The sequence below is a fragment of the Ursus americanus genome, chromosome 1 (genome assembly GCF_024610735.1).
Source record: "Ursus americanus isolate L20-20 chromosome 1, mUrsAme1.1.p, whole genome shotgun sequence".
Lineage (NCBI taxonomy): Eukaryota > Metazoa > Chordata > Mammalia > Carnivora > Ursidae > Ursus > Ursus americanus.
Window position 1 is genome coordinate 80,826,112 of NC_142127.1, and position 23,549 is coordinate 80,849,660.

The 23,549-nt window shown below is 37.2% G+C and overlaps 1 protein-coding gene across 7 annotated transcripts in view; it reads left to right on the forward strand.

The window, feature by feature from the left end:
* Positions 1-21,692, forward strand: part of PIKFYVE (phosphoinositide kinase, FYVE-type zinc finger containing) — a 77,944-nt gene extending 56,252 nt beyond the window's left edge. For all 7 annotated transcript variants that reach the window (XM_045806615.2, XM_045806614.2, XM_045806616.2 and 4 more), the window contains 14 exons: positions 1,648-1,708; positions 2,785-2,922; positions 3,937-4,057; positions 6,310-6,405; positions 7,877-7,960; positions 8,840-8,937; positions 11,186-11,350; positions 12,830-12,889; positions 13,556-13,732; positions 14,520-14,623; positions 15,346-15,474; positions 16,965-17,226; positions 17,633-17,707; positions 18,425-21,692. In XM_045806615.2, the coding sequence (XP_045662571.2) occupies positions 1,648-1,708; positions 2,785-2,922; positions 3,937-4,057; positions 6,310-6,405; positions 7,877-7,960; positions 8,840-8,937; positions 11,186-11,350; positions 12,830-12,889; positions 13,556-13,732; positions 14,520-14,623; positions 15,346-15,474; positions 16,965-17,226; positions 17,633-17,707; positions 18,425-18,540 (1,686 nt within the window). In that variant the 3' untranslated portion in view covers positions 18,541-21,692. The remainder of the gene's footprint in view (positions 1-1,647; positions 1,709-2,784; positions 2,923-3,936; positions 4,058-6,309; positions 6,406-7,876; positions 7,961-8,839; positions 8,938-11,185; positions 11,351-12,829; positions 12,890-13,555; positions 13,733-14,519; positions 14,624-15,345; positions 15,475-16,964; positions 17,227-17,632; positions 17,708-18,424) is intronic.
* Positions 21,693-23,549: the final 1,857 nt, after the last annotated feature.

The following is a 23,549-nucleotide window of genomic DNA, read 5'->3' on the forward strand; positions in this document are numbered from 1 at the left end:
AAGAAGCTGCAAAGCTAGTGGTGTAAGACCTTTAATGATAATATATAGACACAGAATTGAAAATACAAAATCATTCAGTAGATGATCATCTTTTTGAAGGCTTGAAAGTTGATTTGAAAATTTGTAGCACTGCTTGTATTTTCTTTCGGTAACTAGTTTTTGAGTACTTTTAGGCAGTATTCTAGGTTTAAGGCATATATAGGTTTTTTTTTATTAAAGATTTTATTTATTTATTTATTTATTTATTTATTTATTTATTTATTTATTTATTTATGAGAGAGAGATAGAGCACAAGCAGGGAGGAGAGGGAGAAGCAGGTTCTCTGCTGAGCAGGGAGTCCCATGTGGGGCTCGATCCCAGGACCCTGAGATCTTGACATATTATCAGCCGCTTAACCGACTGAGCCACGCAGGCGCCCCAAGGCATATAGTTCTGAACAAAGGCCATAGTTACTATCCTTGTGGAACATTTGTCTAATGAGGAGGAGACTGACAATAAACCAGTGAACAATAAACTTTTAAAAAACAAATGGGAAAAAGGTTATGAAGAAAAAAAAATAAGGGAAATGGAGAGTCTTGCCAAGGGAGTGGATGGTGGTGGGTTATTTTATATAGGGTGGCCAGGGAGGTCTCTCTGGTATGGTGAGCAAATCTAAGAATGTTCTAAGTAGCCATCTAGAAATGACTTTGTAGTCAAATTTTGTACAGGGTTTATAATGATTCAAAGTATATCTTACCTATGGATAATGGGACTCGAATAAGTCCAGTGGATAATAAAAGATTACTAAATTTAATCGGTAATCGTAAGTAGTTTTTAGATGCTTTAATGCTAGGGAGTGAGCTTCTGTTTAGAGCATGATTCTCCAAGTGTAGTTCAAGGACCCCTGGGGGTTTAAGTCGCTTCAAGGGCTCTGCATTATTTCCCTTTTTCTTTCTTTTCTTTTCTCCTTTCCTCTTTCTTTCTTTCTTTCTTTCTTTCTTTCTTTCTTTCTTTCTTTCTTTCTTTCTTCCTTCCTTCCTTCCTTCCTTCCTTCCTTCCTTCCTTCCTTCCTTCCTTCCTCCCTCCCTCCCTCCCTCCCTCCCTTCCCTTCCCTTCCCTTCCCTTCCCTTTCTTTTGTTTTTTTTATTCATTTATTTTTTTATTATGTTCAATTAGCCAACATATAATACATTATTAGTTTTCGATGTAGTGTTCAATGATTCATTAGTTGTGTATAACACCCAGTGCTCATCATCACACATGTGGCTACTAGATTTCCTTTTTACTCTTCAATCACAATAATATAGCTCAACAGATTAAATGCAGAAGCCAGAGATGAATCTAGCTGTCTGCTAGACATTAAAGTATTTGCAAAAGTGTAAAACAGTGCCACTTTTACCTTTTTTTTTTTTTTTTTTGGTAAATAGGTATTTTTAAATTTAAAAATGTTATTTATGTTAACATGTAAGGGTTTATTATTTTTAAAATGAATTAATAATATTCTAAAACTTTCTCAGTTTTAATTTCTAATAAGGTAAAAATCAAAAGTTATAACCCACATAAACAAAAGCTGAGTGTCTTAATGATTCTTAAGAGGCTTAAGGTTAGAAAATTTAAAAAATGTGATTTTAATGTTTCCTTAAGAATAAAGTATTTACTTTTCTACAGATAAGTACGATGGATGCAGCTCCAAGAAATATTTCTCCAGGACTTCAAAATGGAGAAAAAGGTTGGTCCTTGAGTCTGGTGATCACTTGCTGTTGGATTTAAAGAAATTTCTTAGTCTCTGTAAGTTATTTCAGTGGCTAATTTTGAGAATTTTTTCTGATGCATTGTTCTAGACTTTTTTTTCCTCTTCCTGTAGAGTATTGTAGTACTGTTAGTTTAAGATTATCTTAAAGTATATTACAAGAAAATAAGTTAGGATATAGAAATACATGATATATAGAGATGGTTGCTGTTGGGGAATAGCAAAGAAAAAAAGGAAATTGAATTTTTGTTTTGCTTGTTTCAAAGTCAGCAAGTTTAACTGCAAAAACATTGGAAAGTTTATGTTTTTATGTCACTGAAATCTTTCTTAGACCTCAGCTGTCTTTCACAGTATTTTTTTTTTTTTTAAGATTTTTTATTTATTTATTTGACAGAGAGAGAGACAGCCAGCGAGAGAGGGAACACAAGCAGAGGAATGGGAGAGGAAGAAGCAGGCTCATAGCGGAGGAGCCTGATGTGGGGCTCGATCCCATAACGCTGGGATCACGCCCTGAGCCGGAAGGCAGACGCTTAACCGCTGTGCCACCCAGGCGCCCCTCACAGTATTTTTTTTTTTGAATAACTTGGTGCCATCCTAGAAAATTTGTAGGGAAGTTTCCTTAGATTGTCTTTGTGGAAACGAACTCAACTCATAATTCTTGGCATTTTCTATTATAATTAAGTGAACTTGCCCCCTAAGAATCAGCATGTGATTTTTTTTCCCAATGGTGTCCTGATTTTATTCCCTATTAAACTGAATGGACTGGTGTTTAGGTAGCTGTTGCAGCCTAGTGGAAGAGAATACTGGACGGGAATCAGACTTGGCTTGCCGGTCACAGTCTGTCACTAAGACCTGACCGTGGTCAGGTCATATAACCTGTTTGGATATTTGTATCTATTTCTAAAATATGTGCTAAGAGGCTAAATAATTTTTAGGAAGCTAAAATTCTTTGGTTTAAGAAGTAGAAATATGAGTTGGCATTTAAAAAACATTCCTATTAGGTAGACATGGGCTCAGCGTTTTTAAGTGACTCACTTAAATCTGTTTTTCTTTAGAGGATCGCTTCCTGACAACCCTGTCCAGTCAGAGCTCCACCAGTTCTACCCATCTCCAGTTGCCTACTCCACCAGAGGTCATGCCCGAACAGCTGGGGGGAGGGCCCCCTGAACTCGACACAGCCAGCAGCTCTGAAGGTGCAGTTGAAGTCACTTTTACTGTACTCCATCCAGAAAAGGAGAGCACTGTGACTGCTTTGATACAATGCTTTCTTATCTCTTAGATTTGTAAATTTTATGCTCATTAAAAGTGCTACTGGGGCGCGTGGGTGGCTAGTCGGTTAAGCGGCAGACTCTTGGTTTCAGCTCAGGTCATGATCTCAGGGTCCTGGGATCGAGCCCTGTGTCAGGCTCCATGCTCAGCTGGGGAGTCTGCCTTTGGATTCTCTCTCTCTCCCTGTGCTGCTCCTCCTCCCTCTTGGGCATGTGCGCTCCCTCTTTCAATCTTTATCTCTAAAATTAAAAAAAAAAAGTGCTATTTTAGATGGAGCTTTTTACTATATCACTTCTTCAGTTGCAGTACTTGACATATCTCAGTAACAGAATGTTATTCTGCTTCATTTGTTTTCTGGGGATATTACTTTCTTGAGTCCATAAAGCACATTGTTATCTCCTTGTAAGAGAATAAGAGAAATTGCAGCCATTTCTCCAACACCTATTTATTTCACTCATAGCAAATTTATGCCTTGCTTTTTAAGCAGTAACTACTTAAGTAGTGGAAACTTTAAAAATAACTTTTAAATTGCAGTTAAACTCCGATATAATGGGCACAGTGCACATAACTTAAATTGAAGTGATGGCAAGAAGAGCTGTGGCTGAGTTCACGCATGCTCAGGCAGTAGTGACATCATGGCTGCTGCCTGGCCCTTCAGTGGGAAGCCATTGAGTATGGGATGATGCCAGTTTCGGAGAGGGTCAAGTGTAGAACAGTGTGCTCCTTGGAGTCAGTGCTGTGTATGCTTCACTGTTGCTTCCTCTTTCATCCCCAAAGAGTCCTTATTCCTAGATGAGAAATCTTGTACTGTAATTGATAATTATGGTGTGCATATGTCTGTATTCCACAGATGACAAGAAATAATGTGGATAATTTATACTTTTTTTTTTTACCTCTTTCTGAATATTAACATAGAAGTAGAATATTTTTTATCCTAGATGTATTTGATGGACATTTGCTGGGATCCACGGACAGCCAGGTGAAGGAAAAATCAACCATGAAAGCCATCTTTGCAAATTTGCTTCCGGGAAATAGCTATAACCCTATTCCATTTCCTTTGTGAGTATTATAAAAGTCAGTGGCTGTTGTTGGATGGTTTTATTTTCACTGAATTTAAAAAACCTCTTTGTATAGATTTATTCTCTACATATTTAAATATATTTATTTAACTATATATGTACTTCTCAATCCTAAATTACACTTCATCATAGTAAAAGAGGTGTCTTTTGGCATGATGTAATTTGTAGAATTATTATGTAGTAATCATCACTACATAGTAGATGAGTGGATGAAAAAAGCATTAACTAATATTGTTAATGCTTCAGATTATTGGTTCTGAAAATAATTGTTTTTATATATATATATTTAAAGATATACTGCTACATCTATTGATCTCATAATCATGGAAGCATACTACTAGTTGTATATGAAGATGACATTACTGTCCTAATAACTTACTGGGACGTGGTACTTTTCTATCAGTGGTGATGTATTACAGTGACCCATACAAGTTTTTGTTTGTTTGTTTTTTAATGGTTTTCTCAGTTTAATTTATTTGATGAACACTTCCTTAGCACTTAGTCAAGCATGGTTCTAAGTGCTGTTCAGGACATTTTTTTGACATACATAAAATTCACCCTTGTAAAGCATACAATTCAGTGGTTTTAGTATATTCAGAAGATTGTTCAGCCATCACTGCTATCTACTTTCAGAACATTTTCATCACCCTGAAAAGAAACCCCATACTCATTAACAGTTGTTCCCCAGATGTGCAAAATGTCTTCTCATTTAAGATTCATTACAACTCTCTAAGTTAGTGACAATAATTATCTGTCTCTTCCCAAGGAGGAACTGAGCTCGGGATTCATAGGAGCTGGAATTTGGTTTGAACCCAAGTCATCTGGCCTCAGAGGCGATGACCTTAGCCACTATTTCCCTCCTCCCCCCATAAGAAATAATTTACTGAGGGGTACCTGGGTGGCTCAGTTGGTTAAGCGTCTGTCTTCAGCTCGACCCATACAAGTTTTCGTGTGATCTTGTTTGTACAGGGCTTGCTGAGTAGGAAAGAAAACAGGTTGGCTGTGGCTGGCTGTGAGGGTTTGTTCTTTTTCCCACCGGTCGATCTGTGTAGCCGTCAAATGCTGCTCTTGGATGGTGGTACACGTGTATCCAAAAGGTGGACCTTCGTTAATAAGGACCTTTGTTCTTAACTGACTTTTGAATATATTTATTCAGTCAATATTTAAATTTACTGAGTGCCAGCTCTAGTGCCCGAGGACGTAGAACAAGATTAATAAGGAAAATCACTGCTCTGGGAGCTCACAGTCTCAGGGAGGGGACAAGTAGAGATTCATACTACAGTCTGTGAGAGTCCCTGTTTTCTCTGCTCCAGACTCCAGTATCATAGTTTCTTGAGTGGGTTATTGTCCATCCTGTTGTATGGCCTTTGCCCACACCCTCACTTTCTTCTTTAGTCATTAATTCCTGTGAATTCTTTCTCAGGAAAACTTTAGACCCTCCCCCTCGCTCCCTGACCTAGCCAGATTAGGTCTCTTTGTTACATGGTCTCATGATTCCCTCATGGTACTGACCACAGAAGGGGATTGTATTTATTTGTGGCATTATTTGTTTCCTTACCCCACTGTACGGTAAACTCTACGGTGCCTATTTTTTCCCACCTCTGTATTGTTAACGTCTTGTGCAAGTTGTTAGGTGCTTAGTATTAGTTTTTCTTAATCTTGTGTCTCTGGTATGGTGGGTGCTCAGTACATAGCTGTTACACGGATGAACGAATGCTTCTCTAGGGGCCTGAGGCTGGAAATCGGGATCAAGATTGCGCTTAGAATGGTCACACCTTTGAGTTTCCATATGATAGGAGAGCAGCTGTGTTACATTATTTCTTGTTGGACTAATAGTATGGTTTCCACAATTTCTAGAAGACACGTCTTTCAGGCTTATAGTAGAACAAAATCTTTCACACTACTGCTGTTCATTGTAAATACTTTTTGAGATGAACGTGGCTCAAAGTCTTGGCAGCATGAAAAGCGTTGTTTGGAGTAACTATTCCAGAGCCCTCGGATTTGAAAACTACTTATGATCTTCAATTGCCTTTAAAAACTTTCTGTTGATACATTTTCCTTGGCTGTTTGGTTCAAGTTCTGCATACATTTTGGTTTACTTAATTATATTCTTAGAATTGTGCTGCGTTTAGTTAAAATTGTCTTGAAGTTTACTTACAATGTGTTAGTAGTTTGTATATATCATTTCCTGCTAATTTTGATCTTACTGATTTATTTAAAAATTTTGAACAGTGATCCAGATAAACACTACTTAATGTATGAACATGAACGGGTGCCCATTGCGGTTTGTGAGAAGGAACCCAGCTCCATCATTGCTTTTGCTCTCAGGTATTATTCATGGGACCTTTGCACCTATGATTAGATCTTTACATTTTATGTATATTTATTAATCACCTTATTGTTTAGATCTTTTTTAGAGAGTAGGGCAGAATGATTAAATATAAGCAAAAATATATGTTCTTTGGGCATGATAGCTTGTTCTCTTTGGGTCTAAAAGTCTGTTTGTTGCCCAAATAATAACAGGATGATTCTTAAGCAAGCTTCTACTAACTAAATTGACTAGGCAAGTTATTTACTTATCTTTTTACCCTCTAAACATTGTTATACTGTGTATCCATTGTGTCCCTTACTTATTACATTTACTAATTGATAAAATAGAATATCTTATACCACCTGAGTATCTTTTTGCACTCTTTATTTCCTTCCTGCTTCTCACACTTAGCAGGTAAGGTTTTCTTACTAGAGTAATGCCGTTCCTATGCCTTAATCCACTTACATGCCCACGGTTATCATGTGTCTTAAAAAAGCATCCTTCTTTAAAAATATTTATATCTTATGTCTAAAAGACTGTGCTTTTTAATCACAATGATATCATGGTAGTGGTAAAACTTAGTTGAAGTATAATCTAAGATGTTTAATTAAAAATTATTTTTTCTGTTGGAAGGCATTAATGTAAATTTTTCTTTTTATATATTGGTTACAAGGAGCCTGCTTGTTCAACAAATATTTGAATATCTACAATGTGGTATAGTATAGTATTGGATTTATAGGACTAAACAAGATAGATTTATATGCCTTCGCATTTATGAAGTGTTGAGTTTACTGTTTGGATTATGAGGAATTTCTTTCCTTTAGGAGATTCCATGTGATACATTTTTTTGTTTTTGCCTTTTGGCCTTTAGGAAGTTAATATTTGTTTCTTTCTTGATTAGTCATACTACATTAATAGATAAGAAAGGTGGAAAAGGCAACCAAATAAAAAATTTCTTTTGTACTGTTAAGAATTGAGTATTCCGGTAGAAATCACTTTCTTCTAAATGTCCTGGAAAAATAACACATGCTTCTCTGTTCCCTGACATCTGATTTATCTAAATCAGGGCTTTCAGACTGCTAGTCTAAGAATTGGATTTTTTTGTTAAAGTTCAGTATCTTTAAATAGAAAAGCATTCTGAAGTTCCTTTTCTTGCTCTTATATTATACTAAAGTCTGAAGTTTTATACTTTAAATTACCTGTTCTATCCCTGAAGATATTTGGTCTGAATGTTAATACGTAGGCTCTCACAATCATTGTTTAGGGTATTGATACTGGTTGGTGTGTCGGGTTGTATTTTACATTATCATCTGTGAAGATGACCTTCATGAAGCTTCTATTGATAACTTTTGTTAGTTGACTCAAATATGGTTAATTATGGACACATAAAATGATTGTATTTCTCTAATGCAGAGCTTATTCTAAAGTATATGATTTATTTTGAAGAGAAGCTTAATTTAACATTTTTCAACGTATTTCTACCCTAAGTTGTAAAGAATACCGAAATGCCTTAGAGGAATTGTCCAAAGCAACTCAGCGGAGCAGTGCCGAAGAAGGGCTTCCAACAAATAGGTGATCTGTGATTGAGTAGAATTTACTTCATATGGCTATGTCATCGTTTCTTAAATGCTCATACTTCAATACTTCGATTTTATTATAGCATATTATCAGTGTGAAAGTTGCTAGGATACAGACAGTGGCACACAACCTTTAGCCAACAATTCACAGAACAAAATTCAACTATAGCCAAAGGCCTTAAACGGTGCCTTTGGATACAGTTTTCTGATAATTTCCACAGAAGTTCACTGTATATTGCGGACAAACTTTCAGTGTTTTAAATTCTCCTTGTTTTCATTTCAAAAATAGTAACTTGTGAAATTAGTAACCCACTGCTTTACTTTATAACTTAAAGTATTTGTGAATTTTCCATAATAATTAAAGATCCCAAATAGTTTAAAAACAAAACAAAACCCCCCAAGCCAGTTCTTTTAGTATGTTCAGTATTTTAGACATTAGACAGAAATTGTTGTAGTTGCATTATTTTGATTCTTATTGAAGTAGGTTTTCCACCTTCACTGATGTGACAACATTTGATCTGGATTTATTTATTATCATGGTAACTAGCCTGAGAAATATGAAACTGTTATTTTCTGTAATTGTTTGAATTACAGGTGCTAAGATAGCTCTAGTGAACTTGGGGAAATATTATAAAAGCCTCTGCTTTCATATATTTTCCATACACTTTTATATTTACAACATTTTGCTTTCTTTTTCTTAAGTCCAGTAGAAATTTCAAGACTTTTTCTTCTGTGTTATAACCTGTGTTTACATAAATTATGAATCAGATTTTGGATACCGTGAGTGGGATTAGGTGGGGAGTAGATTAATGTAGGAATCATTTTCTGTATGAATTGAATGAAACTAACTTTTTCTTTTGTTTTTTTTGTTTAGTACTTTAGACAGCAGACCAAAGAGCAGCAGCCCTATTAGATTACCTGAGGTCAGTGGAGGACAGACAAACCGAACAGCAGAAGCAGAACCACAGCCAAGTAAGATTATACATGGAGGAGTACTTATTATTATTTTTATTTGTAATTATGGTTATAGAAGAAAACATTAAATAAGAAATGCCAGCTGGCAAGAATTTATCACTTTTGGTTTTTACAATATAATATGCATTAAAAAATTTTTGTATGTCCTCTTTTGTAAATATTTTGCTTTTCCTTGATCTTTACCTTATTTTTGGATTTGAAACTTCTAGAAACTCATAAGTCTATGCAAAAAGAAGCAGAATCTGCCTTTTAGAGGTTTCAGTTTAAAGCATACAAGCTAAGAGAGACTTTTTTTAAAAAAGTATTTTATTTGTTTATTTGAGAGAGAGAGAGAGAACATGAGCAGTGGGAGGGGGAGAGGGAGAAGCAGGTTCCCCAGTGAGCAGGGAGACTGATGCAGGGCTCAGTCCCAGGGCCCTGGGATCACTACCTGAGCTGAAGGCAGATGCTTAACCTACTGAGCCACCTAGGCGTTCTAAGAGAAACTTTTAAAAAAGTTTTTACAGTATTGTTGGCGTTGTGAAAAGAATTTTTCATGTGTCCTGTCCTTTAATTCCCACAATAACTACATAAGAGTTATTTAACATATCCCCCATTTTTTAGAAAGAAAGTTAAGACTTAAGTAACTTGCCCAAGATTACAGAGGTAGTGGAAAGCTGGGATTTGAACATAGGTCTCTGACTTTGTCAGGAGTGTATTCACTACAAAGAACAGAAAACTCAAGGGACTATTGGGGCTTAAACAAATGACAGTGTGTTTTTCTAAAATAGCAATATCCAGAGGCATTGATTCAACTAGTCAGCATTGTCATGACAAGAGAGGTGTAGTTTCTTTAGGATTCTCTTGTTTTCCTCATGATCAAAATGTTCCATTTCATGTCTCCATTTGAAACCGAAAGAAGGGAGGTAGCTACGCTCTGCAACTGTTGCCTTTAATTAGGAATGCAGAGGCTTCCCCTTGAGTCTCCTGAGCTAGAACTGAGTCTCATGGTCACCCCTCCCTGCAAGGGAGACTGAGATGGTAGTGACTAGCACTGCCCTAGTTGCTTCAATGAATCGTGATTCATTTTCTGGGGCTCTCCACATTGCTGTCCCAAACAAAATTGCAGTTCTTTCAGCAAGGTACAAGGTGGGCTTGGGTATTAAGGAGGCCATAATGTTGTCTGCCACCCCATCTAAGCACTTTTTGAGTGACATTTTATGTGGATGTTGTAGGTGGTAAATGTACAAGATTAGAATCATATATGCTAAGCTCATAGATCATACATAGATGATATATATATCTATATATATACACGCACACATACGCACACACAACACTAAGTTCAAGACTAAATGAAAGTATAGAGTAAGCTTTAGTAATATTTTTGGCTGTCTTATACTAATTTCTGAAAAATGCTGAAAACATCTTAGATTTTGCTGTGTTAAAATGTAGGAACACAAATGACGTAGAGATGTTACTTTTAACTCTGAATTCTTGTAGATTGCAGTATTTCTTTGTATTAGTTTAACTATTGTAATAGTATAAGAATTTAGCCCTAAATTTTGTTGCTTATGATATTATGACTGCCTGGGTGCCTCTGTTGATTAAGCATCCGACTCTTGGTTTCAGCTCAGGTCATGATGTCAGGTTGTGGGATCGAGCCCTGCTTTGGGCTCTGTGCTCAGTGGGGAGTCTGCTTGAGATTCTCTCCCTCTCTCCCTCCATGCATTGGTGCACTCATGAGCTTTCTCTCTCAAATAAATAAATAAATCTTAAAAAAAAATCACGACTGCCATGTAAAGATATTTTTGAAAGATTTTGTATAGGGGGCACCTGGGTGGCTCAGTCGTTAAGTGTCTGCCTTCAGCTTAGGTCATGATCCTGGGATCCTAGGATCCAGCCCCTGCGTTGGCCTCCCTGCTCAGCAGGGAGCCTGCTTCTCCCTCTCCCCTTGTTCCTCCCTCCTGCTCATGCTCTCTCTCTCTCTGTCAGATAAACAAATAAAATCTTAAAATTTCTGTAGAATTTCTCACATTTTGATATACAGCTATCTGAACATTGCTTTTCTATTTCTGATAATAAAAGTGCTTGACTAATAACCCCTTCCCAGGCCCCGTAAAACATGTGGAATGATTGTGCAAATGAAATTCAGTGTGACTCATACTTATTACCCTCATATAATGTTTACTGCTAACAAAAGGATGAGTTGAAAATTTTTCCACGTGCAGTGACCTGTACTTAATATGTTACCTTTTATTTTTAGCCAAAAAGGCTTCTGGAATGCTATCCTTCTTCCGAGGGACAGCGGGGAAAAGCCCTGATCTCTCTTCCCAGAAGAGAGAGACCTTACGTGGAGCAGATAGCGCTTACTACCAGGTTGGGCAGACGGGCAAGGAGGGGACGGAGAGTCAAGGCATCGAGCCTCCAGGTGTGTTAAAGGAGACCAAACGTGCTTGTTTTACTCGCTTGTGTTTTTATAGCCTTGAGTAGGTAATTCTTACTGCTGAAACCAGGGCGTTCGCTCTCTTCTCATGCCCCAGTATGGCAGAGTGGAAAAAGCGTGGCACTTGTAGAGTCCAGCTGGCTTTAGATGTCATTGCTATCACTTACTGTGTGGTAGAGTCAGAAATCCTTAGTTTCCATACCTGTAAAGTGGCAAAAGCAATGTCTTCCATGGTTTACTGAGGGCCAAGTGCCATTAAACATGTAAAACATCGATCTCACCCTGTAACTCCTAGTTACATACTCAGATGTTTTCATTCCACTACCCCCTCAGACATTTCTTTTCTTTCCCAGTCTCTGTAGGGTTGAGGACATTGATGTCTACCTTCATTTTGATATTTTAAAATATGTTTACCTGATTGTGTTTGAATATGGGGTTAGACCAGACATCAGCAAACTGTGCTGATCTATTTTTGTAAATTTGTATTGGAACATAAGCATGCCCATTCATTTACTAATTGGCTGCTTTCGTGTCATATTGATAAGTTGAATAGTTGTGACTAGTAAAATACTTACCATCTGGCCCTTTACAGAAACAGTTTAGCAACCCCTGGTTTAGATCATGAATTAGTAATCTAAAAAGTAGCATAATAAATTTTCATTAGTAATTAAGATATCTGTTTAGTATTCTATAGACTTCTGTTGGGCTATAATCCTTGGAAGACATTGGTGCTTTGAAAAAAATAATTTTGAAATGTGAAACATGGAGGATCACTTCTTTTAGCTATTGAAATATATTCCAGATTTGTAATAGAGTGCGTCTAGCAGGTTTGCCACACAAATAAAATATAAAAAATAGCTCTGAAGTAGATACTAGTATATTTTATGTATTTTATATATATATATACCTAATATATTTTATGTATATGTATATATTATATATATAAGGTATATATATATCTTAGTATATGGCAAAGAAAGCATCTCAAGCTATTGGAGAAGCATTATTCCACACACAGGGGAAACGGTCTTAAACTGATAAAGAAGTAATAAAAACTTGATGTAAGAGCTAAGTTAGTATATTGTTTTGTTTTGTTTTTTCATCTGTATTTTTTCTTTTTATTTAAAATCAATTAATTAACATAGAGTATATCATTGGTTTCAGAGGTAGAGTTTAGTGAGAGTATATTGTTATCAGAGGAATCAAATATAAGAAAAAATAATTTTCAACCTCAATTCTCTATTTTTCATCTGAAAATTGCTCTTTCAAAAGGTACTTACATTTCTGTAATAGTTTATAAGGTTTAATTGTGCACATGATGCTTGCTCGATAGTGACTTGCCCAGGATAACAAGAATTGACTTGTTAGTTTAAATTATTGTTATGTCAGGGAAAAAACAACAGACAAAATGAATTGATAACCCATTGGAAACTTTGACTTTACTAATGATATTAAACTTTTTAGATGAAGTAGATGGAGGAGATACACAAAAGAAACAACTCGTAAATCCTCATGTGGAGCTTCGTAAGTAGGAGATAAAATACTGTTGGTTTGGTTTGGGCACGGGGACTGTAATTGAGAAACTATTATTTAAGGCTTCTAGCTTTGTACTAGATAAATATCCTGTTTCTTGGAATGAATATTAAGTCTGTGTGCTGACATAAGCTTTTTTTAATCTAGATTTAGTTTATAAAATAAACATCATTTAATTATTATTTAAAAAATTATTTAAATTATAGTTTTATTTATAAGATACAATTTGATTTAATTTCTAATGTTTAAATAATTATTGGGTACTCTAGAGCCACAGAGCCTTGACCAGGTGGGTGTGTAGAATTGTGTGTGTGTATGTGGGTGCCAGAAATTTATCATCCAGAATAATAAGTACAGTAAAATTTAAGGTGTTAAAGTATAATGATGGAAGTATAGTAACCAGTATAAAATTAGAAATGGGTCTTATTTTATCTTTGATTTTTCTATAAGGTCATAAGATGCTTTTTCAGTCTTCCCTGAGAATCATTTTAACAGAACTGTGATAAACAGGAGTGTAAACTTAACATGAGAAATGCTATCCTGGAGAAAATGAAATGCTCAAACTTGTCGGGTGTGGGGAGCGGGCAAGAAGGAAGAGAGATTTCTGATTCATAAAAGGCTCTCCCCTGCCCTTTCTTTAAACACTTCTGTTTATAGAATTTTCTGACGCAAATGCCAAGTTTTACTGTCGCCTGTACTATGCGGGAGAGTTTCATAAGATGCGTGAAGTGATTCTGGGCAGCAGTGAAGAAGATTTCATTCGCTCGCTCTCCCACTCGTCGCCCTGGCAGGCCCGTGGGGGCAAGTCAGGAGCTGCCTTCTATGCAACTGAGGGTAAGTGTTTTTAGTCACTCGCTGGCTGAGTAGTAGCCATCTTTTCCCCTCAGATAAATTGTGAATCCCCTCAACTGAGGTGGTAAGATATGGTCAGTTGGCAAATGAAGTTTTCTGTTTTCCTGTTTGAGAGGATGTAATAACAATATTTAAAAGAATATACATGCATATGGTGTGCAGTTAGAGACAGACATCTATCTGATCCTTACTAAATTCTCTCTGGTCCTGACTTCTACAAATGTAAATAGTAACAGAGAACTTCTAGAAGACTCAGAAGGGTTCCTCAGAGCTGGTGAGACGAAAGATAAAAATACAAATACCCTGAAAACAGGAAGTCCAGGTTCTTCACATACAAAGGTTTACAGAACATGATGACTGTTTGTACTTCACATTCCATTCTCCATACCCTGAAAACAAAATTATCTGAGCAAATGCAGCAGGAAGGATGTTGCTTGATAAGAGCTTTCATAACTGTGACTTACTGCATTGTTAACAAAGGAGTCTATAAAATTTTACTTAGTGGTTTTAAAAAGTAGACTATCTAGCTATGAATTTAGGTTTGTTACTTCAAAGGTAGAGGCTTCTTGACTATATAATCCTCAGGAATCCTTGGAGCCCTCAGTTACTTGAGAACTATGTTCTGATGAAAATTTTCTCTGTGACATCAGAAAATCTCCCTTAAAGCCATGAAACAAACACATCACTTGGGATCTTTGGAATGATGTATTATAGATTCCCGCAGGAAATATTGTGACTGAATAAACACGTATGACGCTTCTCCTTTTAGATGATAGGTTCATTTTGAAGCAGATGCCTCGTCTGGAAGTCCAGTCTTTCCTCGACTTTGCACCGCACTACTTCAATTATATTACAAATGCTGTCCAACAAAAGGTAAAAATCCCAAACCTTGGTCTGTAATTAGAATTTTCTGGACTTTTTCACATCCTGAGAGTCCCAGTGGCAGTTTTTTTCATGCTAAGATAGGAATGGGATGTGACTGGGTCTCTTATGTTATTGAGCTGTGAATGCACTCATTTCAAACTCTCTTTCCTGCCTTTGGCAGGAAGGAGCCAAGAGATCTCCAGCAGGTTGCATTTAAGTAGTGTGTGTGTGTGTGTGTGTGTGTGTGTGTAGAAACATTAAGATTGGATGAAAATAGCTGCACTTTATAATTTGTAATTTTGTTGAGACAGAAATTGGAAATATTTGTTGAGACATGAGTGTATGGGTCCTTAGGTAGAAAGGAGGCCGGTGTCTCAGGTTTGCCCACTTGACGTTTAGCAGTGATCCTCCCAGTTAGTATATAAAGGAGTCATGTAGATTTTTTTTTCCATTTATGGTTTATTGCATATTTTGGGGGAAGTTATAGGTCATAATACAAATTGTGATTTTGAGAAATTATAAAACATTATCCTTTGGGAGAATATGAAGGATCTGATGTTTTTATTAGCATTGTTGTTTTACTTTTTACTTACTCCTGAGATTCAAGGGTTTAAGTTTCTTTCAAAGTCCTTCGGTCCTATTAATAGGAAATCGTGTTTGGATATTACATGGATAATCCAGATATGGGTATTAAATTACAAATGAGTTTACTTTCATCTTTTCTTGATTAGAGGCCCACTGCATTGGCCAAAATTCTTGGAGTTTACAGAATTGGTTATAAGAATTCTCAGAACAACACTGAGAAGAAGTTAGATCTCCTTGTCATGGAAAATCTTTTCTATGGGAGAAAGATGGCACAGGTAAGGATATTGAACTCTACAAACCATTTAGCTACTGGAACCTTTTGCACTTCCGGTTCCTGAATATAATGAATCAGAGAATAACACCTTATTCGATAGTATTGAACGTCGGTTGCTAGGCCAAGTTTAACTTTGGAATTGTTGAACCCTTTAGGAAAGAATAAAGAAGAATATTGTAGACTGGTCTTAAAATTTAATGTATCCAATATCCTAGAAACACGGAATTCTAGGATTAGAAGACAGATCTGTTTCCACTATCTCAGTTTTAAAGATGAAGAAACTAAGAAAGACCTAGAAAAATTGAGTTTATGACAGTCACACAGGTATTCCAGGAGCTCGGGTTGTTTTAGGTTCTAGAACAGTACCTTCCAAAGTGTTGGTCTTTGAACTATTTCCGGTCTGTGGTGAGATAAGGAGCTTAGACTAGAATGTAATTCAGCGCACTGCTTTCTTCGTTGAGAGTGCTTGCTCTGCTGAACGAAACTGTGCTTAATGATGTGATTGTTTTACATTCTGGCGCTAGCTCCTTATGTCAGCATGAGCCAGGGGCAACTGACTAGCATTCATCTGTAGACTACACTTCCTGTTGCGCAGGCCGAGGACCTAAGTCCCCTGACCTTTGGGTTTGTGGCTTTTATCATGCCCGACATTTCTAGAGAGATGCGGTTGCTTCTACATTGCCATAGTATTGAATGGAGTTTTGGTATCAAAATATTAAGTTTCCTAAGACTGTTGGCAAGTCAAGCAGAGAAAGACAGTTATCATATGGTTTCTCTCATCTATGGAACATAAGAACTAGGAAGATCAGTAGGAGAAGAAAGGGATAAAGAAAGGGGGGGTAATCAGAAGGGGAGATGAAGCATGAGAGACTATGGACTCTGAGAAACAAACTGCGGGCTTCAGAGGGGAGGGGGGTGGGGGAATGGGATAGGATGGTGATGGGTAGAAAGGAGGGCACGTATTGCATGGTGCACTGGGTGTTATACGCAACTAATGAATCATCGAACTTTACATCAAAAACTAGGGATGTACTGTATGGTGACTAACATAATATAATAAAAAAAATATTAAAAAAAAAAGACTGTTTGCATCTGGTTTTTAAACTGCTTTATGATCCAGTGATGTATTTTTGGAGTTATTTGTTAATGTTCCTTAAAGTTGATTAAGTGGGTTAGTGTATTCCTGAATGTTTGAGTAGCTGAGTACCTAGATGTTAATTTTCAATGATGAATCGTATCAACATCTACTTTATGTGTTGCACAATTATAATGCGTGCATTATATATAATTTTATATATAAATTTAATATAATATATAAATATCTTTAATATTTATATGTTATGATTAAGTTTTAAAATTAAATTTAAAAGTATATATAAAAAAAGAATATATATATATGGGCTATAAGGAGTCTTTTTGCATTTCCAGTTTAATTACATCAATTAATTATGCAGCTCATGCATAAATGACGGAAACTTTTCTTTCTGCTAGGTTTTTGATTTGAAGGGTTCACTTAGGAATAGAAATGTAAAAACCGATACTGGGAAGGAGAGTTGTGATGTGGTCCTGCTGGATGAAAATCTCTTAAAGATGGTTCGAGACAACCCTCTGTATATCCGTTCTCATTCCAAAGCCGTGCTGAGAGCCTCGATTCGTAGTGATGCCCACTTTCTTTCTAGCCACCTCATTATAGATTATTCTTTGCTGGTTGGGCGAGATGATACTAGCAATGAGCTGGTAGTTGGAATTATAGGTAAGTCAGTAAGCATATGTTACTTATAGTTCATGATTGAAGCCAGAGTAAATTGGAAGATTATACTGAACCTGGTTTAGTCATAGCTTATTAAATATTTTCACCAACTTTCATTTGAAAATTCAACAATAGCTTTTAAATTCTAGTTACCTTCTATTCAAATAGTGTCCTCATTTTCATTTCATTATCTTTACCAAAAATATCTGTATTCAAAAAGTTACTCATAAATGAAGCCCTGTGAAGTTGTTAGGAGGACTAAAAGAATTAATATGGGAAAAACCCTTGGGACAGTGCCTGGCAATATTGTTAGCATTCAGTAAACATTGTAGACATAATAGGAATTACTGTTGTTATCTTCTTATATTTACTAACGTAGCTGTACTGCTAATCTTGCCTCCTGTAACAGATTATATTCGAACATTTACATGGGACAAAAAGCTTGAGATGGTTGTCAAATCAACAGGAATTTTAGGAGGACAAGGTGAGCAGAATTTTTGTTTATTCTTTAAACTGTTCTCATGTCTTATCAGTTAACATTTAAAAAATGGGTATTTTTTAAATTCTAAAAAAATAAGGGTTATCTCTGATTTTATCATTTCCAAAATGATCAAATAATAAAGGGAATTATGTAGGCAGGGAAATAATTGGTTTTAAAGTTTTGTTAAAATGCCAGAATGAAAAGTTACCCAAAAAAGTCCAGATATTCTGAATAAGAGGTTGTTTTTAATTAACACTTGAAATATAAGTTCGCTGAGCACTGCTTGTTCCACTTGTGCTTCCATCTCTCATCTCTAAGCAAGAGCTAGTCTCTTAGTTTTAGAGAGGGGTGGAGAACGGGGAAGGGACAGAGGGAAATGGGGAGAGAATCTTAAGCAGGCTCCATGCTCAGCACAGAACCTGGAACCTGGCTCCGGGTTCGATGTCACGACCCTGAGATGAAGACCTGAGCCGAAATCAAGAGTCAGAGACTTAACTGACTGAGCCACCCAGGCACCCCAAGAGCTAGTCTTTTAAAATGGAAGCCCCTACCAGGAAGGCCCTGTCCCATGTCATGTGACACAGTGAACACTCCTGCTTCCTTTCTGAGACTGTTGTGTGTGTGTCTTTACAGCAGTCGTCGTGAAAGAACGTAGCTGTTCAAGTCAGCTGCTGATCAGCTCTGTAACAGCTTTTTCTCTTTACTCTTTCATAATCTTAGGTAAAATGCCAACCGTGGTCTCTCCAGAGTTGTACAGGACTAGATTTTGTGAAGCAATGGACAAGTATTTCCTGATGGTACCAGACCACTGGACGGGTTTAGGTCTGAACTGCTGAAAGGGAGGGAGCACATGATTTTGAAGCGGACCATGAATGAAAGTGGCCTGGAACAAAGGACCAGAATAAGCTACGTGTTTTCTTTCTTCATCACGTTTACCACTGTATGCCAAGGCGTTCCTGCTCTGCGGTCGTGGGCTGTCTGCAACTGAAGGGTTAAACCGCCGTGGATTTGCACGTTGGTTTTTGATACCTGCAAGTTAGCTGACTTATGCTGGGAAGTTGCGTGAACATTTTTCCATTTAAGCTAAACTATAGACACATTTCAAAGGGCTAAAGACGAATGTATGGTCGGAGATGAGGAGTTAGGGTGAAAAAATGGGGTGTCAGATTTGTTAACAGTCCTGCTAAGAAAATAATGCTTCCTAGATTGTGACTTTCCCAGCATCCCATTTGACACATTATTTACTTAGCATTTGTAGAGCGGGTCAGTTTGTTTTGTGTGTCTTACATAACAATGTTGCCTATTATCAGAATTTCTGAAACCTTTAAAAAACTCTGAATTATTCTCTTAATGGCCAGTGAGACAGATGGATCCAGTCTGTTCTTGTTTTATTGAGGAATTTGACTTAAATTGGGAATCCTGTCATGTTCTTACCTTGCCTTGTTTTTGAGTGTGCTTGATGTTTTTTAAGTTCTTTCTTCTCTGTGGGTGACAGGAGCCTCTAGCCATTAACGGTAGGCCTACTTTTGGAGCTGTTTTTTAAGCTTGTTTATAACTTTTGTGCAATTAATATGTTAAACTGCACTTACCTGCACATGCTCATATTCTAGGTTTTCCTCCACTTTCAGGGAAACAGTAAATGAGTCTATCACGACTAACTTCCCAAAGGGAGAAATACTACGGATTTTTTTTTAATGGAGAAAATAAATTAGACCTTATCCAAGAAATTGGTTGAGAGGTAAACACTTGCTTGTTTTCTGTAAAGGTAAAGTGTCTTTTTCAGTATGAATAGCAATTTAAGTGGCATCTGTACAACTAAGAGGTTTCTAGTGTGGACATCTCTTTCTTAACTTTCTGCACCAGTTTCTAGGCTGGTTCTGATTACTGAGAAATGTTAAGAGATAAAAGATTTGTAGTAAGGAACTTCTTGTTTAATAGAGTTTTTGTTCGTTTAAAAGTGATCGGATACAGTACTGAACCGACTTTGAGGAGATAACAGAACACCGAGTATTTCCTTGTGGCTGCTTTCCCCAACAAGGGTAATTTGGGGATTTATAAAGTTTTATAAAGTTCTCCTCTTTTCAGGCTTCCTGTAATAGCACATTTCTATTTTAACTTTCACAAAATAAGAAAAACAATTCTGGGTACATTCCAGTTACAGAGACTGTAAGTTTGTACAATAGGAACATTTTGGAAAGTTTGCTTTAGAGAACGAAAGCATTAGTTTGGTGTTTGGTGCTTATTGGATATATGGTTTGTTTTGAACTAGAAACAGGTTGGCCAAGGACTTAGGACTGATGATAAGCACTTTTAAAAGAAACATGTGGTGTGCCTTTTGAAAACGCACAGAACCCTAGTGGTTTTAATTTTGAGATTACAGACTAGAAAAGGTCAGGCTCCTGCAGGAGTGAGACAGGTGGATGGAACGGAACTTCTCCTGAGTCCAGAACAATGGATTTTGCATCTCCTTTTGAATGCAAACACTGTTTTGTCTCTGTTCTTTTTTTCGGTCAGGATACTTAGGGTTATTTGTCCGTTTCGGGCACCCTTGGTCACGCACAGCCCAGGAGAAGGCACAGCCCAGGAGAAGGTCGCTGGTTCCTTAGCTGTAACCACGTGGTTTGTTTTAGTCTCCATACGCTGCGTATGTATAGCTTGGATTCTCCACTGGAATAGCTCCTGACAGTGGTGTTGTCATGTTGATTTCGTTTTCCTTGCCCATGATTTGAAGAACTATTTTTTAAAGCGTTGCGGCCTCTTAGATAATTTTGTGGCTAAAAATATTCCAGTATGATATGATCTGAAGCAGTACTTGCTGCCTTGCAAGGGTGATCTGTCCTTTTAAAACTCTCTTAATGAAAGGGAAATTAACTTGTTGTGAGTGGTAGAACCATATCCTCAGCCCCCGCTGCTTTTGTTTAGGCTGGTACCATCTGTGTATATATGAGGTGTTTCCAATATTGTGCTCCTTGGTGTTAAGATTGAATGACCACTCACTTCTCCTGAATTCCCTTCCGAGGCTTGGAGAATATTGATGTTGAAAAGACTGAGGAAGAACTCTTAATACTTTCTTCCTTAGAATAAAATATGAATCCTGAGAATAATTGATAGTAGCACAAGAAAACTCAGTGAATGTGTTGCATTGTATAAAAATCTTATTTATAAATGTGAAGGTTTTTGATGCCATCAAAACTTTATGGAAAAATAAAAAAGATTTACTTTTTTCTTATCCAAGTCTGAGAAAAATAAGGGGAATTGGCTATTGCAAGCCCTTTTGTAGTCTGTTGAATAATTTAAATTTATAGACATTGAAAATTTCCTACAGAAAGTGCTGCTTATAATTTTTTTCTCGATCCAGCAGTGAGTGGTTTTCTAGCTTTGGCTTTTATTGGGTATTGTAAATAGGTTTGTATTGGTTTTGGTGGCATCAGTGTCTCCTTGGCATTTTACCCATTAGCAGTGGGCTTGTATAAAACTGCCAAGGAAAAGTCATCTACCTGTAGAAAGTTTGCTTAGCTAGCAGAATGGAAACTCTTGTGAATGAGCCTGGTGGTGAAACGGGTCAGGCCATTCATTATTCTCAAGTATTAACATACTGACTTATGCAGTATTCAAACCATCTAGTGCAATGCTTTTTTGTTTGTTTGTTTTTGTAACACGGGTGCAGTGTATTATAGAAAAACAAAAATTACAATCATGAGCAGTTTTATTAATGCTGCTGTGCTGGTTTTGTAAAAAATGTACATTATGTCTTTTGACAGGTTTAATTTTAACTAGAGAAATGACATTGTAAATTATAATATCCTCTTTTAATTTAATATGAAAAATTCAATTAACAATATTGAAAATACTTCATGTATTATATTGTATATATTTCTCTACTTTGGTTCTAGCTGTTTTATATGATTGACATGTTATTTAAGAGAGAAAACTGCCTTGACCTTTTGGAGACTTATACTGTAAATAAAGAAGACTTACAATAAACTGAGGATCAGCTTCACTTCAGTTTTGAATCAGCTTGAGGAAACTAACAAGGGGAGATGGAGTTTGGTGCCCAAGCCTCGCCCCTCGCCCCTCGCCCCCGGCCCCTTGCCCCGAAGCATTGCCTTCTGTTCGTTCTCTTGCCCTTCCTTTCTCCGCCAGAGAATTATCTGTGTGTGTTTCGCCTTTTCTTCATGTGTTTCTGCTTTCCTGGTGGGACACTCAAGAAAGCACCGCCCTTTCTCGTCCTGGAATGGCTGAATCCGCCTCGTTGGCAGGCTCTCTAAGCTACTAGTTGGTCCTGGCCTGTTCAGAGGAGTCTACCTGGAGTGGATCCAGCTGTGCGGCAACCTGCCGCTGTGGGACAGCTGCTCCCCATCACCCGGCCTGGGCTCCCCCGGGACCGTGAGAGCCGCTGGGCAGCACCGCCTCTGCTGTGCTGGAAAGGTGCTTGTGCTGGGGCCAGGCACCCGGTTCTCTATTCCACCTCCCTGGATGTGTCCTGTGGTGGAAATTCATTTCTTGCACACTTCCTGGGTAGGTGCTTAACAAAACTAAGGTTTTTAACCCAAGTTTAAAAATTGTGGTAAAAACATCCCAAATTTTTCATCTTAACCATTTTTATGTATATAGTTTGGTAGTGTTAACTATATTCACATTGCACATAAAACCCCCAGAACATTTCTCATCTTGCAACCCTGAAGCTATACCCATTGAACAACTCTTCTTGCTCACTCTGGTCTCAGGTAACCATTCTTTCTGTTTTCATTTGACTACTTTCGGTTCTTTACTGTGAGTGAAATCATACAGGATTTGTCTGTGGCTGGCTTATGTTACTTAGAGTGATATCCTCAAGAATCATCCATTTTGTAGCATTTCCTCCCTTTTTTAAGTTAAATGAGGGACATTTGGGTGGTTCAGTTGGTTGAGCGTCTGCCTTCCGCTCAGGTCATGATCCCGGGATGGAGTCCCGCATTGGGCTCCCTGCTCAGCGGGGAGTCTGCTTCTCCCTCTGCCTGCTGCTCCCCCTGCTTGTGCTCTCTCTCCATCTGACAAATAAATAAAATCTTTGAAAAAAATAAATGATATTCCAGGTCGAATGAAACTCCGTTATATGTATGTACCACATTTTCTTTATTCATCTTGGACATTTGAATTGCTTCCATGGCTTGGCAACTGTGAATAATATGAACATGTGAATCATGTGAATAATGAACATGGAAGTGCAAATGTACTTTTGAGATCCTTTAAAAAATTCTTTCACATAAATGCAGAGAAGTGGGATTGCTGGATCCCATGTAGTTCTATTTTTTGTTGTTGTTGTTAATGTTTTGAGGAACCTCTATCCTGTTTTTCCTGGCAGCTGTACTATTTTACAATCCCATCAACAGTATACAGGGTACCAGTTTCTCCATGTCCCTTCTAACACTTAGCTACACATTTTGATGGTAGCCATCCTAACGAGTGTGAGGTCATATCTCACCGTGGTTTCGATTTGCATTTCTCTCATGATTAGTGATGTTGCGCATGTTTTCATATGTGTGTTGCCCATTTGTATATTATCTTGGGAGAAATGTCTATTCAAATCCTTTGCCATTTTTAAATTTGGCTTCTTGATTTTTTTTGTTGTTGTTGCTGTTGCATTGTAGGAGTTCTTACATATTCTGGATGTTAACCCGTTTTCAGATGTAGGATTTGCTCATGTTTTCTCTCATTCCATAGGCTGCCTTTTCACTCTGTTGATTGTGTCCTTTGATGCACAAGTTTTTAAGTTTGACATAGTCCCTTTTGTCTCCTTTTGCTTGTACTTTTGATGTCATAAGCAATAAATCATTGCCAAACCCAACGTCTTAAAGCTTTCCCC